The sequence below is a fragment of the Tyto alba genome, unplaced genomic scaffold (genome assembly GCF_018691265.1).
Source record: "Tyto alba isolate M040663 unplaced genomic scaffold, T.alba_DEE_v4.0 Super-Scaffold_200000146, whole genome shotgun sequence".
Lineage (NCBI taxonomy): Eukaryota > Metazoa > Chordata > Aves > Strigiformes > Tytonidae > Tyto > Tyto alba.
This window is the reverse complement of record NW_024881288.1, coordinates 41796-57910: the sequence shown is the minus strand read 5'-3', so window position 1 is coordinate 57910 and position 16115 is coordinate 41796. Positions and strand designations below refer to the sequence as shown.

Below are 16115 nucleotides of genomic sequence, written 5' to 3'. Positions count from 1 at the left end.
GGTGCCCTCATCCTCGGTGCTCCCAGCCCTCCGTACCTGCCCACAAGTACTGCCCCCACACAACCCAAACTGACATCACCTGGCAAGGCAGCAGGGGGGCAGGGGTGGGAGCTGGAGGGGAGCAGGAGGAGGGTTTCCCAGGGCTGCCTGGGTCTGCAAGGCAGGAGGAACAGCCCATGGAGACTGGGGTCCTGGCAGAGCATGAGGAGAGAATCCCAGCCACGTGTTTCCCAGGAGGTGGCTCTGCACCCTGTGCCAGGGCAGTGGGGAGCAGAGCTGCCTCCCAAGCATTGTGGGAGTAATCCGCGGGCCATGATCCCACCTGGGGCTGGCTGGGGTTTTCAGGGACCTGCGGTCACCTTAGCTCGCTTCTGTGAGACAAAAGCCCAGGGCTCACCCTGACATGGCAGCTCTGTCGTGGCCTCTGCATGGTGGGATCAGTGTGGCCCAGGCAGGGCCTGGGGAAAGAGCAGCTGGAACCCTTGGGGGAGAAATGGGTGCTCCCACTGGGGTGCATCATGGGACCTATCAGAGAGTCACTTTGATTAGAAACTGCCTGTGGGCAGCAGGATGGATGTCTCTCTCACCAAGATTATTCCCCAGGGACCATGGCCTCACGCAGCCCCACAGGCTGACCCTGAGCCTGCTGTCCCTGAGACGTGTCCCTTCCTTGCCATGGTGTCTCTGTTCTCTGCTCCCCCTGACCAGCCTCAGGGAGATGCCCTGACACCTGGTAGGGAAGCATCAGCTCTGGGTCAAAGCCCCCAGAGGCTTTTAATAAGCAAATATAAGAATGCACAGCATAAAAATGGGAATAAAAACGGAGGAAACTCCCAGCGTTTCTGCTGCCCATGGCTCAAGGGAGACAGTCCCCTGGTGCTCGCGGCTCTCCCAGCTGCACAGACCTCTCCTCCCTCCCGGCTGCACCCAGCTGTGCAGCAGGGATGGGCTCTCCTGGCCTGGGGCTCAGGGACTGCTGTGCACCAAGCTCGGTGTCACAGCCTTTGCGTCCTCACAGGGAAGTGCCACAGGCACCTCTTCAGCATCATCATAGCCCATGCTCCCCGGGGACAGGGACGAGGTGTCTCCTTCAGCTCCAGGGACGTCGGCACTTCTCCAGGAGCGCAGGCTGCCCCCTGCAAGCAGCAAGGTCGGACGTTTCAGTTCACCCCATGGGGTCTGTACACCACCACCCTCCCCTCCTCACACTTCAGCTCCTTCTCCCACCCCCGGGCCTTTCAAGGAAAACTCCCATGCCAGGTTCCCTTCCCTGCAGGTTTGGGTGTCAGTAGGGTAGTGACTTGAGGGGCACCAGGGATGGCACCCTAGGAACAGGCAGCGCTCTCTTTCCCTCTCACCTCCAGGTGCAGCCCTGGGCCCTGCTCCCTCCTCTGGCATCCTGGGCATTTCCCACTCTCCCTGCCCAGGCACAGCATCCTCCCCCGCATCAGGAACCTCCCTGGCATCATCGTAGCCATCTGCTGGGTCACCTCCGGGCAGGACAAGGACATCTGAAAGGAGAGGGGAGTTGGTGACAGTGAGAAGATCCGTCCTGCAGAGCAGAGGATGAGGATGTGCAGGGACACAGAGCGCAGACACTGGGCTTGGCAGAACCACAAGTGATGCCCATGTCCTCCCCTTCTCCGATGGTGACACTCAGGGACACCTCTGTCCACCCCATGTCTGCAGGGAGATCAACCCCTTCCTGCCTCCGTTACCTGGTGCTGATCCCAGACCTTTCTCCTCCTCACTGACCCCAGGGTGGGGCTGCAGCTGGGTCAGGGACTCCTCTGAATAGGAGCCTGGAGAGATGCACAGCGGGTGTTATGGAGCAAGCCCCACTGACGTGGTTCACGGTCAGCGCTGCTGGGGAAGGGGGACCCACAGAGCTGGGGCTATGTGGGGAGGAGGGCTGGGAATTCACCCTGCTCCCCCGGGACAAACCCTGTCTCAAAGGAGCTTCCAGAGCTGGCCCAGGACAGCCCCTTCCCTCGCTCCTCGGGTGTCTCATGGGGTGCAGGGGCAGGAAGAGAGGGGCTGTCCAGCTGGGACAGTCAAAGCTGACTGGGAGAAAGCTTCTCTCCTGGTCAGGACCTGGATGCTCTCCCCACAGCTCCCACAGCCCCACCACAGGGACCACAGGCTGGGGGGCTTCAGGGTCAGCTCCTGGTTGGGGCCAAGGAAAGGGTCCTGCGGATGTGCCTCCAGGGAAGACCCACACCCACCTGAGCGATCAAACTGGCCCGTTTCTCCCACGCTGGGCTGTACCCGATCTCCTCGTACACAGCCTCGGGGAAGGGCTCCTGGGCTCTGCTGGAGCCTGTGGACAGAGGCAGGGCTGGCACAGGGACAGGCAGAGGGGCAAAGGGACCCACTGTGCTCCCCCAAAACGGTTCCATGTGCCACCTCAGGACTGGTCCAACAGCACAGCCCCACTGCACTGTCCAGGCACAGCTGCCACATCCCCAGTGAGGGCAGCATTGGTGTGAAGATTATCTGGGGCAGCATCACCCTCACATCATCCCTTTGGAGACAGTGCTCATGCCCCTCTGGCCTGTGCGCATGTCCCCCTTGTCTCACCCTGGATATGTTCCCACATTTCCTCTCCACCTGGAGCTTGCCCCTACCTGCCCCTGTCCCACCAGGGGGTGGGCAGGGCTGGGCAGGGGGACAGCCTGGGGGCCTGACACCACGGTGATGGACCCTGCTGCCCCACACTCCTCCTAGCACTCTCTTGCCCCAGAGCCCCCTCCAGCACTACCGAGAGCACTGCCAGCCTTGGCCATCCCCTCTCTGCCATTTCTCTCCTCACACCATGGCTAACTGCCCCCACCTCGGGCTCTCTCCACCCCTTGCTGCTGGTGCCCCACAGCCAGGCACTCAACGGGGAAGCACGAGGCAGGTAGCAGCACACAGTCTCACCCTCCCGCTCTGCCTGTGCCCCTTGCTGACACCCCCGCAGCACCCCACAGCCCTACCAGGAGGTATCTCCCCCCGCACCTCTGGGCAAGGACCCACCTCTGCGCCAGCCCTGGCGCTCAGCACTTGCCAGCCAGGAGGGCCAGGAGCAGGCAGACAAGGGTCCCCAGGATGATGCACATGATGACGGGCACTGAGACTCTCCCGCTGCTGCTCTGATGGCTCGGGTGGGATCTGCATGGGAGACAACTTCGAAGGGGCAGCACCCAGGGGTGAGTGACAGGAAGCTTCCACCCTCCTGGGTAAATTATAGCTCTCCCCAACCCCCTGCCACCACTCCAGTATCTCCTCCAGGCAGTTTCACACCCCAGCTAGGAGCCCCTTCCATCCAGCTGTGGGTCACAGCCTGGCCCCGGGGGTACCAGCTGGGGAGGACAAGTTACCTGCTCGGGGTGGGGGTGTTGTCGTCCTGGGTGTAGCTGCAGAGGAGGAAAAGGAGAGCTGGGCTGACACTGGGTGTGTGGGTATCAGGAAACCTCCTCCCCAACACACCGTGTTTGTGTGTGTGTGTGTGTGTGTGTGTGTGTGTCTCTAGATGTCCCTGACACATCCACCCAAATTGCCCCTCCTGTAGTGCCAGAAAGGGAGGCCGGGGCAGAGCCCAGCACCTCTGCTCTGGGAGGCAGGCAGGATGGCAGAGGCAGCCCAGGGGATAGCCCTGGGGCTGCAGGGCCCCACGGGCAGTGGCCAGAGCACGGCCAGTTACACCGAGGCTGCTCCCTGCCTGGCACCGGGCTCCTGCACTCCACAGGAATGTTCTTTCTCTCGGAAGGTCGGGGTCCATGCCCGGACCGCGTGGACAAAAGGCCTTCCCTAGTCCCTGCTAATACCCGAGCAAGGCTCCCAGCCCTGCCACTCACCTGAGCAGCGCACGGCAGCATCTTCCTTGTGCCGGCAAGCCCCGCTGTCCCCGGGCCGGGCCCAGCAGTCCTGCAGGGATGGCTCCGTCCCCTGGCACTCCACCTGCTCCAGCCAGATGGGGCCCGTCCCCATCCCAAATGCAGCCTCATGCAGGGCAGACACCGCGGGCCACAGCCCAGCTGCCTGCACGCCACCTCGGCATCCTGCATGTCCCACGAGTCGTCGCACACCGTCCCCCAGGAGCCACGGTGCCAGACCTCCACTCTGCCCGAGCACCGTCCTTGCCTCCCACGGCACGAATCTTCTCCCTGGCTGGAGAAGAGTAAGACCTCCCATGGCACCGGGAGAGCAGGCAGAGCCCTGCCAGACACAGAGGGGAGCTCCCTACCTGTGCAGCTCGTGGAGTTGGGGCACGGCCAGCGAGGTTGGAGGCATTTCTGGCTGTCCCCCTGAAGAAGGAAACACTGTGGTGAAGGGGCTGGTTTGGGGGATCATGCAGAAGAGAGTGGGGCTGAGCTCTGCTCGGGCCTCCCTGCACCATCTGGGGCAGCAACTGAAACCCTGTCATCCATGGGACACATGCAGGACTGTGGGGGGACCCTGATTGCTCAGCCCCAGAAGGTCCCTGGCTCACAGAGCAGCAGTAGCTTGTCTGTGGAGGGGAGGCTCTTCTGAAAACCATCTGGTCTCTTCTGAGACCTCACCTGGAGATGCCTCTGCTTCCCCAGGCACTGCTGGCAACCTGGGTGGCAACTGCTGCTGGATGTGTGTGGCCGCGGTCACGTTTGTGCCACTGGCAGCACAAGGGTCTGGCATGGAAAGTAAAAGCCTCTCCAAGCTCTTTCTCTGTGTTTGGCCATGCCCTGTGGGAGCAGCTGGGGTGACACTGGTGCCTGGGTGCCTCAGAGTTACCATTGCAGGTGATGTGGATCTCCTCTTCCAGGTATTCACATGACTGTGGGTTCCAGGGTGTGGAGGGACACTGCCAGAAAGAGCTGTTTGTCTCCCCACACCGCACGATCCAGCCAGGCAGGGCCAGACACCCTGCCAGAGGGCAGGCGTGTTTCGAGGGATCCTCTGTCCCCGCAGCCCAGCTCCTTGCACGCCAGTGTCACCGTGTTGTCAGTGATGGAGTTAGAGCAAATGCTCCCCCATGTCCCGTTGTAGAAAACCTGCAGGCGCCCGGAGCAGCCGTCGCTGTTCTCCAGCCTCAGGGCCACGAACTCTGGGAAGAAAAGGCCCCAAAGCGGGAACAGGCTGATCTGGGGCTGTGGGAGCCAGGACACCTCTACACCCCCCAGGCCCTCAGCCGGGAGGGGCAAGGCCACCACATCCCCCTTGCACCCAGGGGCAGAGAGAAGTCCCGGATTTACAGCCAGCCCTGCCCTTCCCGCTAACCCTCAGGGACGCTGAGCTCCCCAGGGACCCCCCGTGGGACTGAGGGTGTCCGTGCATGGGTGGGCCTTGGGCAGGAGCTCAGAGGCAGCCAGGGGCAGCCTTGGCCATGGCCGGCTCTCCCCGCGTCCTGCCCTCCCCGGGACCAGGCTCCCACCACAGCTCCTGAGGTGGCACAGACCTGAGCAGACGACTCCCGCATCCTCTTTGTGCCCGCAGTCGTGCTGCCCCCAGGGCCCAGCCGGGCAGTCCCAGAGAGCAGCTTCGGCCCCGGAGCAGTTCACACCATCCAGCCAGATCTGCCCGGAGCCTTCCCCGAAGCGAGCGGAGCCGGCTGCCTCCACTGCCTCTCCGCAGCCCAGCTGGTGGCAAACGACGGCGGCATCAGACAGGTCCCAGCCGTCGTCGCAGACAGTCCCCCAGATGCCCTGGGAGTAGATCTCCACTCTCCCTGCACAGCGCCCGGCCCCGTTCACCAGCCGGACCCGCCGGCTCCCTGCAGCGGGTGGAAACCCCAGTCGCTGTCAGGGCCTGCGCCTGCGCAGACACCGTCACCTGGGCGCCTGGGCAGTGCCACTCACCCCAGCAAATGACTCCCACGTCCTCCGCAAGCCCTGCTGCCAGCGCACTGCTGGGCAGGGAGGTGTTGCAGAGGGTCAGCTTGGCCTCGTGCCCTGCACACCGGACCCCTCGCAGCCCCACGGGGCCCGTCCCTCGCTCAGGCTTTGGGGGGTTGTAGGCTGTCCCTGCCTCTCCGCACCGCAGCTGCCGGCACACCACGCTGGCCTCCTGCACGTCCCACTGCTCATCCAGGACTCTGCCCCACGCCCCATCCTGGAAGATCTCCACTCGTCCGTCGCACCGGCTCCCTCCGCCCACCAGCCGCAGGGATCCAAAGCCGGCTGGGCCTGGGGAAGCAGAATGCCACGGCCATCGGGCACCGGGAGCATGGCACCCTGCAGGGAGCAGGGCGAGGGGGGATTTTCAACCAAACGGGACAAGGTGGAGCCTTGTGCTGACGAGAAACAAGGGCAAAGCCTGGGCCCTCCCTGCAGCTCACAGCCAGGTCAGCTGCTGCTGGGGGCACCAGCTCCTGCCTGGGTGGGGGGATGAGGCTCTGCAGGGCTCTCTGTGGGGACGGGTCGGCTGCAGCCAGAGGGATGGAGCAGAGCCCTGCAGCCCTGTCCTGGGCTCGCTGCACAGTACGAGGACAGAGGAGCCCGGGCCTGGAGGTGGTGCTGGGGCCTAAGCCACTGCCCTGGGGGCAGATGCCTGCCTCTGTTCAGTCCTCAGCTCTCCCAAAGTCGAGCGGTCCGTCTGAGCAGGGAAAGCCCTCCAGACGGTTCCTGGGGAAGCCAGGGTTTCCCCAAGGAGAAATTCAGCCTGATACAGCCATGGAACCCTACTTTTAGTGGTTATGTTGCACACAAGTTACAAATGGAGCTCATGCAGCATTTTTCCAGCACTCACCTGAGCAAATGACAGCAGCAGCGTTCCCTTGGGAGCACGGCGAGGCCCCCAGGGTGGTCACTGGGCACTGTTGCAGGAGGGCTTCAGTCCCGTCACAGTGGAATGAGTCTCTCCAGACAGGGCCAGTCTCTCTCCCAAAATGTTCTCCTCCAGAATGGATTCAGCAAACCCGCAGTTGAGTTGCTGACAGAGAACGTGGGCATCCGAGAGATCCCAGCGGGAGGCACAGAGGGTCCCCCAGGTCCCCAGCACCTGGACCTCCACCCTCCCCGCACACACTGTGCTGCCATTCACCAGTCTGATCCCTGTGTACTCTGGGGACAGAGGCAGAGAAAAGAGAGTGGATTGGTGCTTCTGTACCCTCAGTAGCTGGTGGAGAGGCCAGAGGGACAACATGACTTTGTTTTCCTTCTGCAGTATTGTCATGCTGCAAACAAACCCATCAACCCCTCCTGTCCTCACACCCGGCCCAGCACGGTCCCTGCTCTGTTCCCCAACCCCTACCACAGCCCCGGTGTTCAACAGCCCACCCTGAGTCCTTACCTGTGCAGTTCACAACAGCGCTGTTTGCGTGGGTGCAGGGCTGGTCCCGGGGGGACCCACGGGGACAGGAGGCGAGGAGGGATTCATTCCCCACACACCGCAGCTCTCCATCCCACATGGGACCCACCCCTTCTCCAACGTGACTTCCTCCAGTGACAGGCAGGGCTGTGCCACACTGCAACTCCCTGCAGAGCACGTCAGCAGCCTTAGGACCAAAGTGGGAATCACAGACACTTTTCCACAGGTCCCGTCACGGATCTCCACGCGTCCTGAGCAGCGGTTCTTCCCTTCCATCAGACGGACAAATCCTGGAAATAAATCAACTGGGAGTTCCTAGAGCCCTGTGGCATTCCCATGCCCACATCCCACAACACCTCCATGCAAACTGTGACCAAAATCACTCACTGCACAAATTAGAAGAAGATATTTAAGGGGTGATGGTGTCACTAATGCATCCATATCAAGTTACACACCTTCTCTCCACCATCACAGCACTCAGGGGGGTGTGTCTATTGCAGACCCACAGCAGACTCTGCAAACCACGTTGGCACCGTTGGGGCCAAAGTGTGAGTTACACACCGCGTCCAAAGGGCCTCATCATGGATCACTATACATCCTCAGAAGGACCTGTGCCCTTAGAGCAGCCGGACAGATTCTGGACCAACCAATGACCCTGAGAGTTTCCACAGCCCTCTGGCAATACCCTGACTACATGCCAGCTGATCTCCAAGGTGGCCACAGACAAAAAGCCCTACGACATCCCCAGCTGCTCTCAGGGGTGCTGGTGGTACAAACACATCACGCCCGCCCTGCTGCTCCTCAGAAATCAGCACAGCACTTGGGGATTTGTTTCTCTTCCAACATCCACAGCCACAGGAATCTCTCCAACAAACTGCTGCTGCTGCAGAGACGTTGGGCTGCCCAGTACTGGTCCCTGGGCACTGCAGCCCCCATAGCACTCGGGGTTTGGGGAAATGGGGCCAGGCGCGTTTGGCTGCTGCAGCTTGCTCTGCCCCACTGAGCTCAGCGCCAGGCGTGAGGAGCCCCTTGGTGCCATGAGAAGTGCACCACATGCCCACAGAGATCTTGGGCTGTTGGGGTGAGGCTGGTGGATGGGACATGTCACAGGACTAAGGGACTGTGAGGATGTACCCGTGGTCAGTGGCTGGGCCACCAACCTGCTCAGGAGCCTACCCAGTACAGAGGTTCTCGGCCATGGCCAGAGTGCGCTGCTGGGCATGCATGGCCCTGCCCAGTGGCTGGGCAGAAGGCAGGAGAGTGGACAGAAGAGCAGCCCTGGGCTTACACGTGCTCCTGGTTCAAGGGTGGGCACAGAGGAGAGCCAGTGAATTGCTGGCAAATCCCCTGTGGCACAGAGCAGCCAGGGGCTGGGGCAGGCAGAAGAGGCTGGGTGGCAGGTCATCACTGCCTGCACGGTGCCATGTCCCCATGAGCAGGCTCTCATGGGGTGACCCTGGGAGAGGAACAAGGTGCCACGTGCCACCATGCTCTTCTAGCCAAGCCCAGTGCTCTTCCTCTCCAAGCAATCCCTTTGCTTCAGCCAAGAGACTCATGTCTGCCGGCAGGGATAACCCAAAGTAGCTCCCCATCTCACACCCTTCCCCAGGATGGTCGGTGGCCACAGGAGTCACTTCTGGTGCCTCTGGCATGGGGGCAGCTGGCCCGCAGCACCGCCAGACAGCTCCTGGGTGAACAGGAGGAGAAAGATGGCAATCAACAGACCGTGCAGGGCAGGGATGGAGGGTTCATCTGTGCCAGCTCAGGGACCAGGCACAGTAAGGCACCCTTGGGCAGGTTCCCACTGGCTTTCCCCAGGCACTGGGGACACCAGTAATGACAGTCCCAGCTCAGCAGTGTGACTGGCCACACTGGGCAATGCTCTGGTGCCTGACTTTTGCTCCTTGAGGGCGCAGCAACGTTCCTTCCACAATCTGAGCCCCAGAGGTATGGAATAGGTTGTCATCTTACCTGAACACACACTCCAGCATCATAAGCATGACCACAGTCATGTTCACCCCATCCTCCGTGTGTGCAGTCAGACAGGTAGATTCGGTGCCATTACAGCCAACATCATCCATCCAAATGGGGCCAGATCCTTGCCCAAAGTGTCCGTACTGAGGAGCTTCAACAGCAGACCCACAGTCCAGCTGTTTACAAACCACTGCTGCATCCTTCATGCTCCAGTAGTGACTACACACGGTCCCCCACTTGCCGTGTTGTTTCACCTCCACTCTCCCAGCACAGCGCCTGCCGCCGTCCGCCAGCCTCACCTCCACAGCACCTTCAAACACTGACAAGGACCAGTCAGGACAGCGCTCAGCCCCAGCACCACGGGTCTGGGAAGCCCTGTGCAGGTGGAGTCCGAGGCACCAGGGTGGGAGCCCACTCCCCTCCAGGCTGTCCCCAGGGCAGTTCAGGGGTCCCTATCCTCATGGGCTGTGCAAGGCTGGGGTGCCTGCTCCAGCCCTGCTGGGTCATTTGTGGCACCACACACTTTGGCACTTCCATCCACAACAACCCCTCGCCCTGACCTGTGCCCACCCAGGGCTCCTGCTCCTCCCCAGACAGCACCCTGAAAAGGGACCTGTCCCCACCAGGGCTCCCCCAGGCTCACATGCTACTCCTCCCCAGAGCCCCCAGCTCCCCTAGACCACAGCCTGCCCTGGGCCCCTCCCAACTCAACCTCTCCCTCAGGACTTTCCGTGTCCCTTGTGGAGCAAATGATGGTCCCAGTGAGGCCTCCCAACCATGCCCCCTCCTTGTCCTTGGGCATCAGCCCAGCCCTGACCTTGTCTGGGATCCCCCAGGAAGGTCACCCCTTTGCGAGCCTCTGGGAACAGATTCCCCAGTTCCCTTGTCTCCACAAGCACAACCCACCCCCGGTCAGCCGGGATCACCCTGACTCCGGACAAGAGTGAAGAGCCCACACCCCTTCCTGGGTACCCCGAGGCTGGCTGTGCCTCTGGGATGACAGAACAAAGAGCCACCAGTTAAGGCACCACCAGCTCACAGGGAACAGAGCTGGCAGAGCCAGGGCCCCAGGGACGGTGCCCAAGGATGGCAAATCCACACCCGGGTACCAACGGCCAGAAACGTGGGAGCCCTGGAAGCAGAAAAGCCCTTCTGCCACGCAGAGAAGCACAGGCTCAGTGAACCTGTTCATTTCTAGTCCTTGTCACATCGACACATGGGAAGAAGCCCCATTTCCAGAGGGATCCCTGTGCTGCTCCTTGGCCCCAGGGCTTTGTGGCAGGGCAGCAGGCATTTCCCCCTGCACAACTGCACCCAGAGGAGCAGCTACAGTAACTAAGGGGACAGAGGGACTCTGTCCCCATCCTGAACCTTTCGGCAGCCGTGCACCAAATGCAGGAGGATGGAACAGAAGCGAGACATTGGCTTCTGCATCTTTTCCTGCTTAACTGCAAAAGACAACATCACCCTCCTGTTTTCAGGCCAAGGCCAGCACAATCCCTGCCCTCCTCCCCTGCCCCCAGCACAGCCCCGGTGTTCAACAGCCCACCCTGAGTCCTTACCTGTGCAGCTCACAGCAGCGCTGTTTGCGTGGGTGCAGGGCTGGTCCCGAGGGGACCCCCTGGGGCAGGAGGCGAGGAGGGATTCATTCCCCACACACCGCAGCTCTCCATCCCACATGGGACCCACCCCTTCTCCAACGTGACTTCCTCCAGCGACAGGCAGGGCTGCGCCGCACTGCAACTCCCTGCAGAGCACGTCAGCAGCCTTGGGACCAAAGTGGGAATCACAGATACTTTTCCACAGGTCCCCGTCACGGATCTCCACACGTCCTGAGCAGCGGTTCTTCCCTTCCGCCAGACGGACAAATCCTGGAAATAAATCAACTGGGAATTCCTATAGCCCTGTGGCATTCCCATGCCCACATCTCACAACACCTCCATGCAAGCTGTGACCAAAATCACTCACTGCACATCTTAGAAGAAGATATTTAAGGGGTGATGGTGTCACTAATGCATCCATGCCAAGTTACACACCTTCTCTCCACCATCACAGCACACAGTGGTGTGTGTCTATTGCAGACCCACAGCAGACTCTGCAAACCACGTTGGCACCGTTGGGGCCAAAGTGTGGGTCACACACCGCTGTCCAAAGTGCCTCCTCATGGATCACTATACGTTCTCAGAAGGATCTGTGTCCTTAGAGCAGCCGGACAGATTCTGGACCAACCAATGACCCCTGAGAGTTCCCACAGCCCTCTGGAATACCTGACTACATGCCAGCTGATCTCCAAGGTGGCCACAGACAAAAAGCCCTATGACATCCCCAGCTGCTCTCAGGGTGTGCTGGTGGTACAAACACATCAGGCCCGGCCCTGCTGCTCCTCAGAAATCAGCACAGCAATTGGGGGCTTGTTTCTCTCCCATCATTCACAGCCACAGGAATCTCTCTAAAAAACTGCTGCTGCCACAGAGACCTTGGGCTGCCCAGTACTGGTCCCTGGGCTCTGTAGCCCCCACAGCACTCGGCGTTTGGGGAAATGGGGCCAGGCACGGTTGGCTGCTGCAGCTTGCGCTGCCCCACTGAGCTCAGCGCCAGGCGTGAGGAGCCCCTTGGTGCCACAAGAAGTACACCCCATGCCCACGGGCATCTTGGGCTGGTGGGGAGCCGCTGGTGCATGGAACATGTCACAGGGCTAAGGGACTGTGAGGCTGTACCTGTGATCGGTGGCTGTGCCACCACCCTTCTCTGGCGCCTACCCAGGACAGAGGTTCTCAGCCATGGCCAGAGTGCGCTGCTGGGCATGCATGGCCCTGACCAGTGGCCGGGCAGAAGGCAGGAGAGTGGAGAGAAGAGCAGCCCTGGGCTTCCATGAGCTCCTGGAGCAAGGGCAGGCACAGAGGACAGCCAGTAAGTTCTGGCAAATCGCCCGTGGCACAGAGCAGCCAGGGGCTGGGGCGGCAGGAGAGGCTGGGTGGCAGGTCATCACTGCCTGCACGGTCCCATGTCCCCATGGGCAGGCTCTCATGGGGTGACCCTGGGAGAGGAACAAGGTGCCACGTGCCACCCTGCTCTTCTGGCCAAGCCCAGTGCTCTTCCTCTCCGATCATCCCCTTTGCTTCAGCCTAGGGACTTGTGTCTGCCAGCAGGGATAACCCAAAAGTAGCTCCCCATCTCACGACCTTCCCCAAATCAGTGGGTGGCCACAGGAGTCACTTCTGGTGCCTCTGGCATGGGGGCAGCTGGCCCGCAGCACCGCCAGACAGCTCCTGGGTGAACAGGAGGAGAACGATAGCAATCAACAGACCATGCAGGGTAGGGATAGAGGGTTCATCTGCACCAGCTCAGGGACCAGGCACGGTAAGGCACCCCTGGGCAGGTTCTCACTGGCTTTCTCCAGGCACTGGGGACACCAGTAATGACAGTTCCAGCTCAGAAGTGTGACTGGCCACATTGAGCAGTGCTCCAGTGTCTGCTCATTGCTCCCTGAGGGGGCAGCCAGATCCTTCCATAATCCCAGCCCCAGAGGTGGGGAATAGGTTGTCCCCTTACCTGAACACACCACTCCAGCATCAAGGAGATGGTCACAGTTATGTTCACCCCATCCTCCGTGTGTGCAGTCAGACAGGGCAGATTCGGTGCCATTACAGCCAACATCATCCATCCAAATGGGGCCAGATCCTTGCCCAAAGTGTCCGTACTGAGGAGCTTCAACAGCAGACCCACAGCCAGCTGTTTACAAACCACTGCTGCATCCTTCATGCTCCAGTAGTGACCACACACGGTCCCCCACTTGCCCTGTTGTTTCACCTCCACTCTCCCAGCACAGCGCCTGCCGCCGTCCGCCAGCCTCACCTCCACAGCACCTTCAAACACTGACAAAGGACCAGTCAGGACAGTGCTCAGCACCAGCACTGCGGGTCTGGGGAAGCCCTGTGCAGGTGGAGTCAGAGGCACCAGGGTGGGAGCCCACTCCCCTCCAGGCTGTCCCCAGGGCAGTTCAGGGGTCCCTTCTATCCTCATGGGCTGTGCAAGGCTGGGGGTTCCCAGCTCCAGCCCTGCTGGGTCATTTGTGGCACCACACAATTTGGCACTTCCTTCCACCCCAACGGCCCCTCGCCCATGGCCCATGCCCACCCAGGGCTCCTGCTCCTCCCCAGACAGCACCCTGAAAAGGGGCCTGTCCCCACCAGGGCTCCCCCAGGCTCTCATGGCTACTCCTCCCCAGAGCCCCCAGCTCCCCTAGACCACAGCCTGCCCTGGGCCCCTCCCAACTCAACCTCCTCCCTCAGGACTTTCTCTGTCCCTTGTGGAGCAACATGATGGTCCCAGTGAGGCCTCCCAACCCATGCCCCCTCCTTGTCCTTGGGCATCAGCCCAGCCCTGACCTTGTTGGGGATCCCCCCAGGAAGGTCACCCCTTTGCAAGCCTCTGGGAACAGATTCCCCAGTTCCCTTGTCTCCACAAGCACAACCCACCCCCGGTCAGGCCAGGGCTCACCCTGACTCCGGGACAAGAGTGAAGAGCCTACACCCCTTCCCGGGTACCCCGGAGGCTGGCTGTGCCTCTGGGATGACAGAACAAAGAGCCACCAGTTAAGGCACCACCAGCTCACAGGGAACAGAGCTGGCAGAGCCAGGGCCCCAGGGATGGTGCCCAAGGATGGCAAATCCACACCCGGGTACCAACGGCCAGAAACGTGGGAGCCCTGGAAGCAGAAAAGCCCTTCTGCCACGCAGAGCCACAGGCTCAGTGAACCTGTTCACTTTCTCGCCCTTGTCACATCGACACATGGGAAGAAGCCCCATTTCCAGAGGGATCCCTGTGCTGCTCCTTGGCCCCAGGGCTTTGTGGCAGGGCAGCAGGCATTTCCCCCTGCACAACTGCACCCAGAGGAGCAGCTACAGTAACTAAGGGGACAGAGGGACTCTGTCCCCATCCTGAACCTTTCGGCAGCCGTGCACCAAATGCAGGAGGATGGAACAGAAGCGAGACATTGGCTTCTGCATCTTTTCCTGCTTAACTGCAAAAGACAACATCACCCCTCCTGTTCTCAGGCCAAGGCCAGCACAATCCCTGCCCTCCTCCCCTGCCCCCAGCACAGCCCCGGTGTTCAACAGCCCACCCTGAGTCCTTACCTGTGCAGCTCACAGCAGCGCTGTTTGCGTGGGTGCAGGGCTGGTCCCGAGGGGACCCCCTGGGGCAGGAGGCGAGGAGGGATTCATTCCCCACACACCGCAGCTCTCCATCCCACATGGGACCCACCCCTTCTCCAACGTGACTTCCTCCAGACAGGCAGGGCTGCGCCGCACTGCAACTCCCTGCAGAGCACGTCAGCAGCCTTGGGACCAAAGTGGGAATCACAGACACTTTTCCACAGGTCCCCGTCATGGATCTCCACACGTCCTGAGCAGCGGTTCTTCCCTTCCACCAGACGGACAAATTCTGGAAAAAAAAAGAAAATCAACAAATCAACTGGGAGTTCCCAGAGTCTTGTGGCATTCCCATTCCCACATCCCAGACCACCTCCATGCAAGCTGTGACCAAAGTCACACACTGCAAATCTTAGAAGAAGCTGTTGGTGGAGATTGGTGGCACAAGCATATCCAGGCCCCTCTGCTCCCCTTCTCTATACTATTACAAGATCCAAACGTATGTGTCTGACAGACAGCACCAGGCACTGCTCAGACAAGCTGCTGCTGCACAAGGTGCCCTGTGCTGCCTTGCATGGTCCCCCCAGCACCGCAGTGGTGTGCACATTTTGGGTCCAGAAGAAGTGGCCCAGGTGTTAATGACTGCCGCCTGCTCAGTCCCTGCAGAGCTTGGCACTAGGCAGGGCCATCACCTTGATGCAGCCATAAATGGCACCCGCTCCCAGGGGTGTGCCGGGGTGCTGGGAGGACCCTGTTAGCAGGGAGATGTCACAGAGCTCAGAAGCGGTGCAGCTGTTACCATGGCTGGTGCCTGTCCAGACCCCTCCGATGCCTGCTGGGAGCGGGTCTCCTCAGCCAGGGACACAGTGCTCTGACCAGGGTGCAGAGGTCCCAAGCTAACGGTCAGGCAAAGGGGCAGGAGACCCGCATGTGGCCCTGGGCTCACGCTGGCTCTGGAGGTGACAGCAGGCACAGCTGAGAGTCAGTAAGTGCTGCCCAAGCCCCTGTTTCGTGGGGAGTGTGGGTTGCTGTGGGCAGGCGGGAGGGGCTGGCAGCAGATCAGTGCTGCCTGCATGGGGCCGTGTCCCTGCTGGGCTGTCACAGTCCCAGGGATGTAAGAGTGCCAGCCTGTGCACGGGTGATGCAGTCGGGAGCAGCCAGAGTCCAGCAGCTGCCGAGCTCCAAGGCCTCGCAGTGCTGGATCACAAAGCGCAGCCCTGGGGACAGGCAGCCAAGGGCTGTGTGCCACCCTGCTCCTCTGCCCAGGGACAGCACTTGTGCTCCCTGAAAAGCCAGTCTGATTCAGCTGAGGTATTCATGCCTGTGAGGGGGAATGACCCACGGGGACCAGCCACCTCATGCCGTTCCTCCAAGGTGTGATGTTCTGAGAAAGTCCCGCCCTGGTTTCTCCAGCACAGGGTCCTCAGCACTGTTGGCTGGGAATGGGCAGACTGGGTGGAGACCAGTGGATACCAGTGGACACACTGGGGAAGGGACAGAGTGTTCATTTGCAGCCTAAGACACTGGCTGAAGAGGGGATGAGACACTGTGGCAGGGTTAGTTCACCCTGGGGTAGGCTCACTCGGGGCTTTCCCCAGGGACTGGGGTCACCAGCAATGACAGTCCCAGCTCGGCAGTGTGACTGGGCACACTGAGCAGTGCTCCAGTGTCCGCTGGTTGCTCCCTGAGGGCACAGCCAGATCCTTTCCACAATCCCAGACC

The 16115-nt window shown here is 61.0% G+C and overlaps 1 protein-coding gene across 1 annotated transcript; it reads right to left on the bottom strand.

The window, feature by feature from the left end:
* Window positions 1-966: 966 nt before the first annotated feature.
* LOC122153569 (scavenger receptor cysteine-rich type 1 protein M130-like) lies at window positions 967-7131 on the bottom strand. Its single transcript, XM_042793979.1, is given in 11 exon segments — window positions 967-1136; window positions 1719-1802; window positions 2222-2320; window positions 3840-4007; window positions 4010-4141; window positions 4753-4856; window positions 4858-5065; window positions 5417-5731; window positions 5817-6137; window positions 6706-6861; window positions 6864-7131. Coding segments are annotated over 11 exon segments (2025 nt in total).
* Between the last annotated feature and the right edge of the window lie 8984 nt (window positions 7132-16115).